Genomic DNA, 14,213 nt, shown 5'->3' with positions numbered 1-14,213 from the left:
TGGGGGACCCGGGCGGCGCACGCATTAAAGGAGAACGGCCGCCCGGCTGAGTTTACCCTGCGATGGTCTGGCGTTAGACCAGACCACTCCCCCGTAGGCCCCAAGTAGGAGACGACGGCGGCGGCAGCACCCACTTTGCGCTTGGCACTTGCGCGTGGTGCTTACTCTGGAAGCTGATTCAAGCAAGGCAGGCGGCACCTTGAGGCGTCAGGCGTGGAAGGTAGAGTAATAAGCCAAGAGGCATCTGATGCGACGACGGGGGCAAGCAAGACTCGTGGGTAATTGCTTGGTAGGCAACAGACTCAGGTTGTGTACAGTGAGACTCAAGCTCAGTCAGACAAGATCCCCTCAGAATGTCTTTCTCTGTGAAGGCGATGGAGCACGGAACGAGTTCGGATAGGCGTGCCAGGGATGTTGTTCTTCTCTTTAGCTCACAGACCGGGTTGTGGGTTTTCTGATGTTTCTGTCGTCGTTGGAATTGTTCCTGGGCACTGGGGGCGTAATTTATGGGTCCCATCTTTGCTTGCAAGTTGCCTGTGCTATCTCGTTTGTGTGTCTGCTCTTGAAGAAAGAGTTAGTTGAACTGTGAGAAAACGAAATGACGGCACTGGGATGCCGAGTGATGGGCTCAACAAAGAGCCAAGGACACGAGGTAATCTCTCTGACAGACGCAGCTTCTTTGACGGTGCCCGAGGGGATTTTCCAGGAACGGCTACCGCGCCAGTGCCGGTGCCTGTGCCAGCAGCTCCGTAGCTCTCTGCTCGACTCGACTCGACGACTCGACACCCTGGATTCCACGATCCAGGTATGGCATGGCTGGTGGCAGTACTCCGTATCACCGAAGGTTGAAGACGAGATTTGTGCTGGTGCATCCAGCATTGGCTGAATAGCTTCCCAAAGCGAATGGCAGACCCATCGATCGAGGTCCAAGAGGGTATCGCGGTCGCCCATCTCACTTTACGAATTGGACCAATTCAGGCTCTAGCTCCTTGCGAAGCGTGTGATGGGCCGGGATGGACTCTGCTTGTGTTCCCACCATGGAGATTTCTGTAATATGAGCTTGGCGGCACGGCAATGGGAGAGAAATGGGAGATGAGACATGGCGTCTGATGCGGCGCGATAGTCGTCTGGTGTAGGGCACAGTGCGGATCTACTCACGTGGTCAGTGCAGGTGGGAGGATCCAGTGGATCCACTCTCAATCTCGAGGCAGGAAAGACGTCACTCGGACTCACTTGCTGCCATTATCATCCATGTCAATTTGCATTGATTACTGCGTATCCATACATTACCTAAGATACGGAGTACCTTGGGTAGGTATCCTCTGCACAAGCTTCAACAGTATCAATATGTCTTGTCAACTGTGATCTTTGGAAACCCCCTATCGCTCCCCATCTCTCGAGCCCGGCCTCTTCTTAACCAGGACGGGACGGGCTAATCTCACCGGGAAATCCACCCACACACCCTTCCAGGCCTCTTGCTCTCTCACTCGGTGGGTGTTCTCTGGTGTAATTGTATGTATCCATTAGCTCGTTGCTGTTCGTAGCATCCCTGGTCTCTCCCTCTTCCGTGATCCATCCTCTCTCTCTTTCTCTTCGTCTCCCAGGCTCCGTTCCCTTCAAGCTGCGGCCCCCCCCAGCTTCATCTGCACCTGTAGACACGGGCCAGCCCCTGGCCCTCCCCGTAGACCCCATCCAAGTGTTGCTTTCAAAGGCAAATCATCTCGCTTGTGCCTTTGACGCTCTTTCAGCCTCTGATACGTCGTCCTCTTGAGTCTTGCCAGTCTTCCTCACTTCTCACCACCCCCGGGCCCTTGGCTGCCATCTGCTCTCTTCCTCTTCTCGCCGCCGACGCCTTGTCTTTCTACTGGCCATTTGGGGTTGTTAGCTTTGCTTTTTGGCTCTGCTGCTGCTCTCTTGCTCTCGTTCTTGCTCTCGCTCTCTCTCGCTTATCCTTTCTCTCACTCTCCCGTCTCTCCCATCCTCTCTTTCACTAACCCCCCTCCCCCCCCCCCCAATTTCCAATCTCCTTGCACTCCTTGCCGTTGCTCCATTCTTCGTCCCTCGACTTCTTTCACGCATCATCAAACTCGCCAAACTCGTTGTTCCCGACCTCTTCGGCCGGCCACGTCCCTCAAAAAAAACATTCGAGCGATATTCGATATCTGCCTCTTTTTTTCTCTTTCCAAAAAGGCCAACCCATTCACCTGTTACCAGCGAACCTTAACTTCTTCCGCGACGTACCTTGCTATTCCCTGCAACCGCTCGCTCGCTTTCTTCTCGCCCACTTTTTTCCCATCTGATTCGAGCACTACCACCGCCAACCATTACGACCTTGCCTTGGGACCGACTCCAACTGACACTGGCCGCCGTAAACCATTGCCCCCCCAGGCCCAGCCACTTTGCCTCGCCCACCTAGTCATTCCATTGGCGCCGCTTCTTGCGCGACTGAGCCCAAACCATCTTCCATTCTCCGCGTTCGACCGACAACCTCACCGGGACGTCGCCTTTCCTCCTCTTCCATTCCATCCATCGCCTACCCGCGTCGATCTTTTACTTTCCGACAATTTTCCTTCACCTCGGACCGCGTGACGAGCTTTGCGAACCGGCCTTTTACGGCCGACAACAGCTCACTTAAGGGGTTGAGGATTCTGGGAAGGCTTGCCGATCCCCAAGAAGATAGGAGGTGAGTGACGACACTCCATGTTCAACTCTGCTTGAGTCCTCGACGCACCCTCACCACCATCAATCTCGTGCTCGCGCGACACACCGCCTCACCGAGGGAAGAGGCATGTTCGCTCGTCTGTTGGTCCTAGCCCACGTTCACGCGCACCGCTTGCTCCGTCTCGGATGGCCACCAGTCGACAAACACGGCCTCGGTCATGTCTTAGACCTTGGAATGAGAGGCAGAGGCGGTAGTGTCATGATTGATCTAATTGAGCCTACTGGTGCTGTTCAGCCCCTCCTGGGCATCGTCGCTTGATTCATGCAGAACCGTTGGTCTTGCTTTGAACGTCTTGGCTAACCACCTCCCTGCTCTAGCTCGACAGCATCATGTCCGAGAGACCACAACCATCCAACCCAGACGAAATCACACCACAGATTCAGCAAAACGGCCAGTCGAGTCAAGAAATGTCCAAAGAAAAGGTGCTTCTGGCGCCAGAGGAGGGTGGAAATTCAAAGAAGGGTAGGGGCTTCCTGCATGTACCGTCTCGGTCTTCCTCGCAGCGCAATCAATCCTCCCCGACGTCGACAGGGCTGAGCGGAGCAACAGTCAGCGATTCGAGAAACAGCATCGGCGGACGTTCGAAGGAGTCCAAGGGTAGTTTTCTAGGACGCCATCGAAATGGCAGTGTCGGCAGCCACCGATCCGGCATCGAAACCGAACCTACCAACACCCCCGGCAACACGCAACCGAATTCTCCCGTGAACCCCCCTCAGAAGAAGAAGAAAGGAGGGCTTTTCGCCCTCCTCGGGTGCTGCGGTGTCCCCGACAACGCGAACGCGATTGAGAACGGCGACGACGCTGTCCACAAGCTCGACAAGCTGCCCGCAAGACCAACGACCGCCAAGTCTCGACAGCCCACCCCGCAGGACCAGCAACCTCCTTCGAACAAGCCGCAAATTCAGGAGAAGCAGCCGCAGCCCGAGCAGCCAATGACGGCAACCGAAAACAAAGGCAAGCGTGTGTCCGGAGCAACGACTGCCGATGATTCTACTGTTGGCGGAGAAGCTGGCGAATCCAAGCAAAACGTCGTCAGCAACGCCGGAGCTAGTAGTGCTGCACCCGCGATTACGGTAGAGTCGACTACTGGCGAGAAGACCAAGGAGGCGCCAGTGCTGGAAGCAGACAAGAAAGATGCCGAGGGAGACGAGGCGATGCCCGATGCGACTCCCGAGCCCGAAGAGAAGCACCAAATACCGCCCCCGGTAGAAGACGCGCCGACTAGCCAGCAGCTGCCGCCCCCTCCTCCGAACCCGCCGGTATCAGCTCCTATCGATGAGGCCATTCCAGAGCAAAAGTTCTTGCTGCCACCCATTGCACCTGAGTTCAAGGGCAAGAAATGTCTCGTGCTTGATCTGGACGAGACCTTGGTCCACAGTTCATTCAAGGTAAGCAATGATGCTGACTTTTGGCTCTATCCCACAAAAATGCTCATAAATCTACAGATTCTCCACCAAGCCGATTTCACTATCCCCGTCGAGATCGAGGGCAATTATCATAATGTCTATGTGATCAAGAGACCAGGTGTGGATCAGTTTATGAAGCGCGTTGGCGAGCTTTATGAAGTGGTGGTCTTCACTGCGTCAGTCTCAAAGGTAAGACCGTCCTCCTCAACCAATCACTTGATTCTGTATGCTGACCCATCCAAAGTACGGCGACCCGCTGCTAGACCAGCTCGATATCCATAAGGTCGTTCACCACAGACTTTTCCGCGAGAGCTGCTACAATCACCAAGGAAACTATGTCAAGGATCTTTCCCAGGTGGGAAGAGACTTGAAGGACACCATCATCATCGACAACTCTCCCACGTCGTACATTTTCCATCCCCAGCACGCCGTTCCCATTAGCAGTTGGTTTTCAGACGCGCACGATAATGAGCTGCTGGACTTGATTCCCGTTCTAGAAGACCTCGCAAAGTCGGATGTCCAGGACGTCAGCCTGGTTCTCGACGTTACACTTTGAAGCTAAAGATACCAATTTCTTTTCTTCGTTCATCACCTCCGAAGAAATTTGCAGGACCGCGTGTCCCATCATAGCGGCAGGCGTTTGGGTTGAGATGGTTCGTTTCCAGCAGGTGTAGATGTATCACTGTCTAATCTTACCTTATAATGAGCATGGTGGAGGTACCAGACCACTGAGCCAGCTCACGGCGGCTTTCATGCAGCAAAGCTCGATGGCCGCATTTCAAAGGACCGCGAGGATGACAATTTCCATCAAAGAACCTCGGGATCGGAAAGGGAAAAAAAGCCAGGGCACTTTGGAGCTTGGGATGGCCGAATTGGGGCAGCTGGGGCATTTCTGCCACCTGGTGCTTCTTCGTCGGCATTGTTCGAATAATGCGGTTGAGGAACCCAACGAAAGATATCTGTCTGTCGAAGACCAGTCATCATGAAGAACAAAAAGGCGGCTAGGAATACCATGGGTCCTCGTGTTGGAATCTGAAGGGGATGATGCCCTCTACGTGGCAGGATTTTGTTTTCCCTTTGTTCATTTTCTATGTCTGAATTGTACCCTCCACCACCATCACCACCACCACTAACACTACCCCCATACTACCACCATTCTCCGGGAGTCTGCAAGCAGACATTTCATCTTCCTGCGTTTATAGCCGGCAATTGTCGATAAGGAGAGCGCTGTTGCAGGAAAGCGTTGCGTTGTGTTGTATTTCACCATGCGCTGCATAAGCTGGCGCCGTCAGATGGAAGCTTTCAGCTGCAGAACGCGGCTGCTTCCTAGATATACAGTACCCTCAAATTCAATTGAAAGCATTCACAAGGTTCTCAGCGCTTAACTGTATTTTTCTAAAGGGCGCAGTGAAAGGGAGGAAAGCATGTGCTACGACGAATTACTGCATCTGCATTTCGCAAGGACAGGATGACCATGTATGCCATAATCTCAGGTGGTGAACTTGACTGGTCGTGCCAGGATTAGGGGCCCGTTTCTTGGAGCCGCTAGCCCGCTATGCTGAGCAGCCACCCATTAAGGTATGTTCGCCGCCCCAGGGGGGTCTGGAACGTCGGGTCGGAAAATCCCCTGGGCGGCGCCCAGCTGGTCCCCTTTCCAAAACTGTGGCCTCAACTCTGCCACTTTTGAGCGCAGGTGCACCCCCGACCCTCTAGAGAGCTTGAGTTCCCATCATCACGCCCTCCCGACCGACCATCCACATCCCACACCACCCTTTCCGAACTTCGATTCTTCTTCCCGCGTCGACTTTTTCGAACGAATTCTCCTGGTTTCCGAGTATCCTGCAGCGATCTTGGATCTTGTCCCTCGTCACACTCCTTCACAATGGTTAGTTATCCTTCTTCCGACGGTAATGGCCAGGCTGGTCCCTCGGAGCTCCCCCTTGCCAAACCGTATGTCGTGGCTTCACTTTACCACATCGCACGCGACTCTCTGGGGCATTGAGCACTAGCTGCCAACATTGGAGTCTGCGCCTGATTGCAATCGGACAATGCGCGCGCGCCGAGGCCGCAAGACCTACAGATGTGACCAAATAGGAACAATTCGCTGACATTGAAATTGTGGCATCGCAGTCCTCCCCTCGCCCTTCCTCGCCCGTTAACGGAGCCGGCGCCGCCGCTTCTGGCGCCAGCGTCGCGCGTCCCTCCTCGCCTACTCCTCCCGGCGGTCCCAGAACCGCCATCCGTCGCCGCGCGGCTGCCGACCAGAAGGAGAAGATTGCGAATGCGCGGCCGAACAGCACGAGAGCTGCCGGTGCTGGCGGTAGCAGCAGCACCATGCTGAGTACGTTCCCATCCTATCGACATGTCCTTCAATCTCTCAGGGATGGTGTGGTGGATGTTGGCGAAGTGGTTGGAACCGAGAAGAATTGGAGGCGAAGGAGCTCAATTGATCCTCAAGAAAATGAATGCTAACCTTATTACATAGGACTCTACACCGATGAGTCTCCCGGCCTCAAGGTCGACCCCGTCGTTGTTCTCGTTCTTTCCCTTGTTTTCATTTTCAGCGTTGTCGCCCTTCACAGTAAGTTTGACCCATGGATTCATCACTCCTTGAATAGAGCAGTCAGCTGACCCAACGACGCAACAGTCATTGCCAAGCTCACCCGCAAGTTCTCCTCTTAAGCGACCTGAGAAGACGATCAGGAGAGATGCAAAAGCTAGCCTTGGATGATGCTCACACAGCTTTGTGAGGAATCGCAAAAGCAATGGTGATGCTGCCATAACCCAAACTAAAGGGATGCCATTGCGACGAGAAAGAAAGAAAGAGAGGTGTGTCTGCAAAGGCACAGACTGCTTTTGGGATATGCGAGGAAGTGGCATCTGGTATCAAAAAACAACACAAAAGCAACCTTTTGACGATAATGGACAGTGGAGTGCCTGCTTGTGCTCGAGAGGGGGAGTACTTTGGTTGAAGAGGCAGAGAGCATGACTGATGCGCGCCGCTGTATTATACCTCTTTTTACATTTTATTACGCTTCTAGTCCAGATAGTTCAACATGACTTCTGGAACCCAACATTGTGCTATCTCTGACTAAGGACAGTGATTATTACTCCACGAAGCTGTAGTCTTCAAATCTTGGCCAGGCAGAGATGTCAAAGTTCCAGTAAGTTCGATTACGAGCTGGTCCAGACTACCCATGCGGTGACCCTGAGCTCAATGGGAAGATGACTGCACAGGCGAGAAGCTCGATCCACCGTCCCACAATGGCGACTTGAGGAGAGGTGGAGGCAATGGGATTGTGGTGGACGAATTACTCTCGAAGATAATCGAGAGTCTTTCTACAGCACCAATTGCTCCGAAGAACTCTGCACAGAAAGATGAAGGCTTCCTGTGTCCTGAGTTAGCAGAAACCGAGCTCGGTTCAATAGCCGTTCATCCAGTGTCGCACGGGGACACGTGAGAGGAAGCCAGTTTCCGAACTCATTTTGGGAGGTGACTAGAGAGGTCCCGCGTGCGCGTGCCCACGGTAAGTTGCAATTGGAGGAAATGCCCGTCCCCACCAACCCGAATCTCCTTCCCCATATAATCTTTGTCAGCCAATTCCCACTCTCTTGCTGATGACTCGGTTGGCCACTCTGTTATCCACCCGCGCACAAAAGCACCGCGGATGGATACTTATTTGCAAACCTGCCAGAAACCTGCAGCGATTCACCGAGAGCAGCTTAGCTGTCTTCCTCCCCTTGGTGTAGTTGGTTCATCACGTTCGACTGTAATGGTTACGTTGTCATCGAAAGGTCTCTAGTTCGATTCTGGAAGGGGAGAACCGAATTTTTTGCAGGTTTGTGGTAGTTATTTTTGGTGTTCCTAACTTGCTGTTCATCCCTTTTGTTCCTGCTTTTGTACTCAGTGTCTACTGAATACTTTCATTGCTTATTCTCATCCTTACCTTTGTCGTATTCACCTAGGAATATGTGAAGCTGCTGGTCGAGTAGATTCTGGTGACGATGGATGAGATGTAGGTTCTGTAAGTATAGCCTGTGGAGTTGAAGAGTTTATTGTTGCCTGATTGACTTTTGTGTTGCATTGCCGCACTCTACACCACTCGACTCTCAACCTGGGGGCCTGTTGTAACCCGGAAAATAGTCGCGGGCCATACCTACTTATATAGTACGCCTTTGACGAACCATCAGCTTGGACTGATCCCGCCTAATGTCAAAAGGCTCTTTCCAACTGCAAAGAGCCTTGACTCTTAATAACAACCTTCTCATGGGTATGAAATAGGCGGTCAACTTTCAATACCATTGACTCTCAGATGTCTCATATGACCGTTGCCTCGACGCAAGCAACCTCCGAGCTGCCCTGGGACCGGAGAATAGGATCATGACCGTACAGCCAACGCTCCACGCTTCCACGCGTCCCTCGGACCCGGACCCGGACCCTGGTCCATCTTTATTTGGTCCCCCTGAAAGTATCCTACCAAGACTACAACTGACCAGCGAACCGGAAGACAACTTATAGTCGCTGCCTAACGGTAAACGTAGGCCCGTCGCTCAAACGTCGAAACATTCCTTAAAACCTCTACTGGATTACTCCATAGACATTATCTCGTGCCTGAGACGCGTGTTGAATGAGCGGGCCCTCCCTTGTCTTCCAAACCCATCACCTCTTGGTCTTGAGTCTTGTGGCTGTGCGGGGTTCCAGAACCAGGTCCAGCTGGCCCTCCTCGAAATCGTCCCATCAAAAGCATCCCGTCATTGGCCTACCCGATGCCATCTTTCTTGGAGGATCTTCAACGCCTCTCCTCCCCCACGTCCTCAAGCCATTGGACGAATGATGCTGCAAAGAGGGAGGTGGACGTCATAGCTCTGTCTCCCCCGTCCCATGGAGATTCAAGCCGGGAGCGCCCCGTGCCAGTCGCCCCAGTCCAGTTCGCTTGAACTGAGGCGTTGAACCTGTTGATGCAACTTTTCGGATGGTTGCGTAGGGCGGTGCTCATATGGGTTACCTCCCTCCTCCTGGTTGCCCATTTGCTTCACCTTACAAGGCAGTGGAGGCCACTGGGAATCTGCGAAGCCTGGCGGAGACGTCGCTAGTGGCCCCCTTATCCGCACCCACCCCACCTCTAATCTGACCCTCGAACCCACTGAAGCTCCAGGGTCTTTCTCACGAGCTTGATCATCTCAGCTTTTGGCTCCGATGATGAAACGGGGCTGAATACTTATGCTGCCAGCCTTCGCTCCAGCACCTCGCTTGTCACTGCACCTGATCCTACCTTCTAAATATTCTCTATCTTCCCATAACCCAACTCAAGAACAATCCTGTTCAGCAATATAATTGCCCACACGCATAACTGCCTATCTTGCCACGCTTGCTTGCCCCTCTTTTGTGTCACTAAGCTTGTTGCGCTGGTGAGAAGGCGCCCTTGTCAATCGAAAGCTCTCAAACGTCCACAATCCCACTACAATAGCTACGAACATCGCCGCTTCTATCTGCGACCAGCCACCCCGTGATGACCTGAACTTTCGAAAAAAAAAATTCCGTTACCACTCGACATCGTCACTGGTCCTGCTCCCCCCTCGATTGACGAGTCGAAGAGTTGACCTTCCCCGCAATGACGGTCGTCAAGAACCCAGAAGCGGGCGCGAGCTCGTCTGCCCCTCCCCCGCCACCAAGACGGCCCAGCGATTTGAACCTCAACAGGACGGACAGCGCTGAGGTTCCCGACGCCCTCGTCTCTGACGGATTCAGCTTGCCTTCACTGGAGGCCGAGACCGAGGCCCCGCCGGCCTATGGTGACCTTCCCGATCAGCTGCAGTTCAACCAGGCGGGCTTCGAAGCCGGCGCCAATGTAACAGGTAACGTCCAACTCCTACCACCAACGTCGCTCACACCACAGGATTCGCTGACAAGTACTACTAGGGGATGGCCGAGTCAACATTAACATCAACCAGAGCGGCAACCGCCTGGCCGAGATCCTCGCCCCGACGCTACGAAACCAGCTTCTCGCCGACAAGCGACCCCAGGCCCCCCTGCCTCCTGCCTACATCCCCCCGAGTCTCGGAGGCCAGCCGGGCCAGACCCCTCCCCCTCAGCTCAACGTCGTTATCCAGATTGTCGGCTCACGAGGCGACGTCCAGCCCTTTGTCGCCCTCGGAAAGGTGCTGAAAGATACCTACGGCCACCGCGTGCGAATAGCCACGCACGCGACGTTCCAAAAGTTTGTTGAGGAGAATGGGCTCGAGTTCTTCTGCATCGGTGGCGACCCCGCCGAGCTCATGGCCTTCATGGTCAAGAACCCCGGTCTGATGCCCGGCTTCGACACGCTCAAGAGCGGAGAGGTTAGCAAGCGCCGCAGGGGAATTCAAGATATTCTGCTCGGGTGCTGGCGCTCGTGTATCGAGGCGGGCAACGGGTTGGGTCCGCCACCGAAACCGCATGCCAAGGACCAGCCGCTGGACGAGCACTATGGAATACCTGGGGACCCGACGCAGAAACCTTTCGTGGCTGATGCCATCATTGCGAACCCGCCAAGTTTTGCGCATATTCACATAGCGGAGAAGATGGGCATTCCGTTGCACCTAATGTTCACTATGCCGTGGACGCCTACGCGCGCTTTCCCTCACCCGCTGGCCAACATTCAGTCGACAAACACCGACACGGTCATGACCAACTATGTTTCCTACGCGTTGGTTGAAATGATGACATGGCAGGGCCTCGGCGACGTCATCAATAGGTTCAGAGACAAGGCGCTGGATCTGGAACCCATGTCGCTGATTTGGGCCCCGGGTGTGTTGACGAGATTAAGAATCCCCTATACGTATTGCTGGTCTCCGGCACTGATTCCTAAACCGAACGATTGGGGTCGCGAGATCGACATTTCAGGATTCTACTTCTTGAACCTGGCCTCGGCGTTTACTCCAGAACCTGATCTAGCTGCGTTCTTGGCTGCTGGGCCACCTCCCGTCTACATTGGATTTGGCTCTATCGTGGTTGATGACCCGAATGCCTTGACCAGGATGATCTTCGATGCTGTTCATCAGACAGGCGTACGCGCGCTGGTCTCCAAGGGCTGGGGCGGCCTAGGTGCGGAAGATGTTGGGCTTCCGGAAGGGGTCTTCATGCTGGGCAATGTACCCCACGACTGGTTGTTCAAGCACGTGTCGGCCGTCTGTCATCACGGTGGCGCAGGAACGACTGCCGCAGGTATCCAGGCAGGCAAGCCCACCATCATTGTGCCGTTCTTTGGTGACCAGCCGTTCTGGGGAGCCATGGTCTCGAGGGCGGGTGCTGGGCCGGATCCCATTCCTTACAAGGATCTCACGGGAGACAAGCTCGCGGAGGCCATTAAGTTTGCCATCAAGCCTGAAACACAGGCCAGAGCCCAGGAGCTTGGTCACAAGATTCGCGAGGAGAAGGGTACTGATTTGGGTGGTAAGAGCTTCCACGATCACTTGGACACCGACGAACTTAGGTGCTCTATTGAGCCCAGTCGGGCGGCCGCTTGGCGTGTAAGGAGGACGAAGGTCCGTCTAAGCCCCATGGCTGCCGCGGTATTGGTAGAAAGGGGCCTGATCAAGTATTCTGATCTCAAGCTGTGAGTACTCGCGCCCCCTTAGTCACTCCACACAAAGTGAAAACTAACATTTCGCAGCTACCGGCCCAAGGAGTACATCACAGAGGGCCAGCCGTGGGATCCTATTTCCGCAGTCTCAACGTCGCTCGTCGCAGATCTTAGCAGTATCGGTATGGCTGTAGCCGATTTCCCCAGAGAGCTGTTCAAGAGCCGTAGCAAAGGAGACAAGACGCCTGAGCCTTCTACACCCTCCCTCACGGAAGCCTCCTCGAGCAAGCAGTCTCTTCATCAGAGCTCAAGTAAGCAATCTCTACACCAGAGCGAAAAGGCATCAATTACGGCTCCAAGCACGCACGCATCGGAGTCTTCGACACAGCTGGGCCTCATGGAAATGGAGGGCTCTACCCCAACGCTGCCGCAGTCTCCACAGCCAGACTCGGCGTCGTTAACCCAGTCTCAGACGGCTTCCACTGCTCCATCCATGGTTTTCAGCCCTCCCGATGGTGCGTCGATTGCTCGTAGCGAAACTACTCCATCAGAACATGCGTCAACAACTCAATCAGTAAGACCACCCAACAGTCCGGCGAAGAGGTCGTTCAAAGAATCGATGCCTGCAAACGTGGGTGTCGATGCTGCCGTAGCAGCTGGGACCAGCGTTAGTCGCATCGTTACTACCGGTGTGAAGACACCAATGAACGTGTGTCTCGGCTTGGCAAGGGGTTTCCGGAATGCCCCTCGATTGTACAATGATGACACTGTGCGGCCGCCCGAGAAGGTGACGGACTTGGCAAGCGGTATCAGAATAGCTGCCAAGGAATTCGGCTATGGCATGTTTGACGGCATCGGTGGGCTTGTTACTCAGCCGCTCAAGGGCGCTGAGAAGGAAGGTGGGATAGGTCTCATCAAAGGCTTCGGCAAGGGCATTGGAGGTTTGATTCTCAAGCCCGCATCTGGTGAGTTGAATCCGTGCTATACCTCGTGCCAAACTCCTTACTATACTAAGAATTACTGTTGCTAATTGATACAGCTGTATGGTCCGTCCCCGCGTACACCATGCAAGGTGTCCATGCAACTCTCCGGAACGCCTTTTCTAGCAGTGTCCAGAACTACATCATTGCGTCTCGCATGAAGCAGGGACAAATGGACATGGAAAGCGCCAGTGTTGCGGAGCGCGAAGACGTCGTTGTGCGTTGGAACAATGTCAAATTTGACCTCAAGAACTTCCAGGCCATGAAGCTGAAGGAACAGCGAGAGAAGCAGAAGGCCGAAGGCGAAGGCCCCTACGGACAGCCCGAGAAGAGTCTCACGGCCCCGGTCACGGGCTGGGCCCACACGAGAAAACTGTCCTTTGAGGAAAGGAAACAGCTTCATGCTCGAAAGGAAGCGTGGAAGAAGGGTCATGTCGAGGCCGTTGTTCCTTCCTCGAGGTCGGATCTGTCGCTTTCAGAGCCTAGCTCAATGAGTGCCGCCGAGGACGAAGAATTCGAGCGCGCCATCCGTGTATCCGTCGCAGAAACGTCGCGCGGCAACGCTGAAGAAGACGCCGCGGTCGAGCAGGCTATCCGCGCAAGTGTCAATCACTTCCGCAGCTCCGGAGTTCCTGACATACGTGCCGAGAAGGCCACGCCCCTCGACAGAGACGCCAAGAACCAGGACCAGGACCCGTTCACGAGCGCCGAGCTGGAGATCACCGACGAGGAGTACCAGCGGCTCATCGAGGAGGCCATCAACCAGAGCATGTCTCTCAAAGCCGCGGGAGTACAGCCGGGCGAGGGATCGCACGGCGATGACGAAGAGTTCCAGCGCGCCCTCGAGCAGTCCCGGATTGCCCAGCAGCAACCCCCTGCACACGAAGATGACGAGGAGCTGCAGCGGATCCTGGAGGAATCCAAGAGGCAGCACGTGGAGGGAAACACAAACGAGGATGAGGAACTTCGCAAGGCGATTGAAGCGTCGGAAGCCGCGCACCGAGAGCAGCAGAACAAGGACGCCGCGGCGCGGACGGAGGAGGATGTCGTGATGGAGTACGTCAAGAAGCAGAGCCTTGCCGAGGAGGAGTATCGACGGAATGCGTCAAAGGGCAAGGGACGCGATGTGGCGGCGGATGCTGATGAGGAGGAGGATGAGGAGCTGAGGAGGGCGATGGAGGAGAGTTTGAAGATGAGTGGGCGTCCGGGAGGGTCGAGCTCTTACCAGTGATTTTCTGAGGGTTTCCTGCTTTTCTATTTTCTTTTCCTTTGCAATGATGGGGCTTGAGGGGATAGATAGATGGCACAGCACATCCGAGATACCATTTTAGTTTTCCCGAGTCGTAATCCGATTCTTATATTCTCTACTACTACGTATCCGACACGGAGAAGCGAAGCGGGGCGGTTCTCGAACTCGGGACATGGCCTAATCAGGAAACCGAGGTCCTCAACGATACGGCATGATTGGTTGAGTGACTGACAAGGCACGGCCATAATGAGATGAAGATAAGAGAACATCGGATCACATATTCACTTGATGTCA

At 54.5% G+C, this 14,213-nt stretch overlaps 3 protein-coding genes across 3 annotated transcripts; all 3 read left to right on the top strand.

The window, feature by feature from the left end:
* Positions 1-1,592: 1,592 nt before the first annotated feature.
* Positions 1,593-5,498, top strand: HER10_EVM0008259 (NLI interacting factor-like phosphatase). Its single transcript, XM_035483061.1, has 3 exons — positions 1,593-4,110; positions 4,168-4,317; positions 4,373-5,498. The coding sequence occupies exons 1-3, from the start codon at positions 3,052-3,054 to the stop codon at positions 4,682-4,684; spliced, it is 1,521 nt and encodes a 506-aa protein (XP_035337429.1). The 5' UTR covers positions 1,593-3,051; the 3' UTR covers positions 4,685-5,498.
* A 322-nt stretch (positions 5,499-5,820) lies between these two features.
* HER10_EVM0009554 (uncharacterized protein) lies at positions 5,821-7,174 on the top strand. The gene is made up of 4 exons (XM_035479039.1): positions 5,821-6,013; positions 6,259-6,469; positions 6,614-6,709; positions 6,776-7,174. Exons 1-4 carry the CDS (start codon positions 6,011-6,013, stop codon positions 6,808-6,810), a joined length of 345 nt encoding a protein of 114 aa, XP_035337546.1. The 5' UTR covers positions 5,821-6,010; the 3' UTR covers positions 6,811-7,174.
* A 2,012-nt stretch (positions 7,175-9,186) lies between these two features.
* HER10_EVM0011087 (glycosyltransferase family 28 domain-containing protein) lies at positions 9,187-14,213 on the top strand. The gene is made up of 4 exons (XM_035480527.1): positions 9,187-9,984; positions 10,049-11,723; positions 11,781-12,655; positions 12,730-14,213. Exons 1-4 carry the CDS (start codon positions 9,741-9,743, stop codon positions 13,899-13,901), a joined length of 3,966 nt encoding a protein of 1,321 aa, XP_035337679.1. The 5' UTR covers positions 9,187-9,740; the 3' UTR covers positions 13,902-14,213.

This window comes from Colletotrichum scovillei (assembly GCF_011075155.1).
Source record: "Colletotrichum scovillei strain TJNH1 chromosome Unknown Contig00002, whole genome shotgun sequence".
NCBI lineage: Eukaryota > Fungi > Ascomycota > Sordariomycetes > Glomerellales > Glomerellaceae > Colletotrichum > Colletotrichum scovillei.
This window is presented reverse-complemented; position numbering and strand designations above follow the sequence as displayed.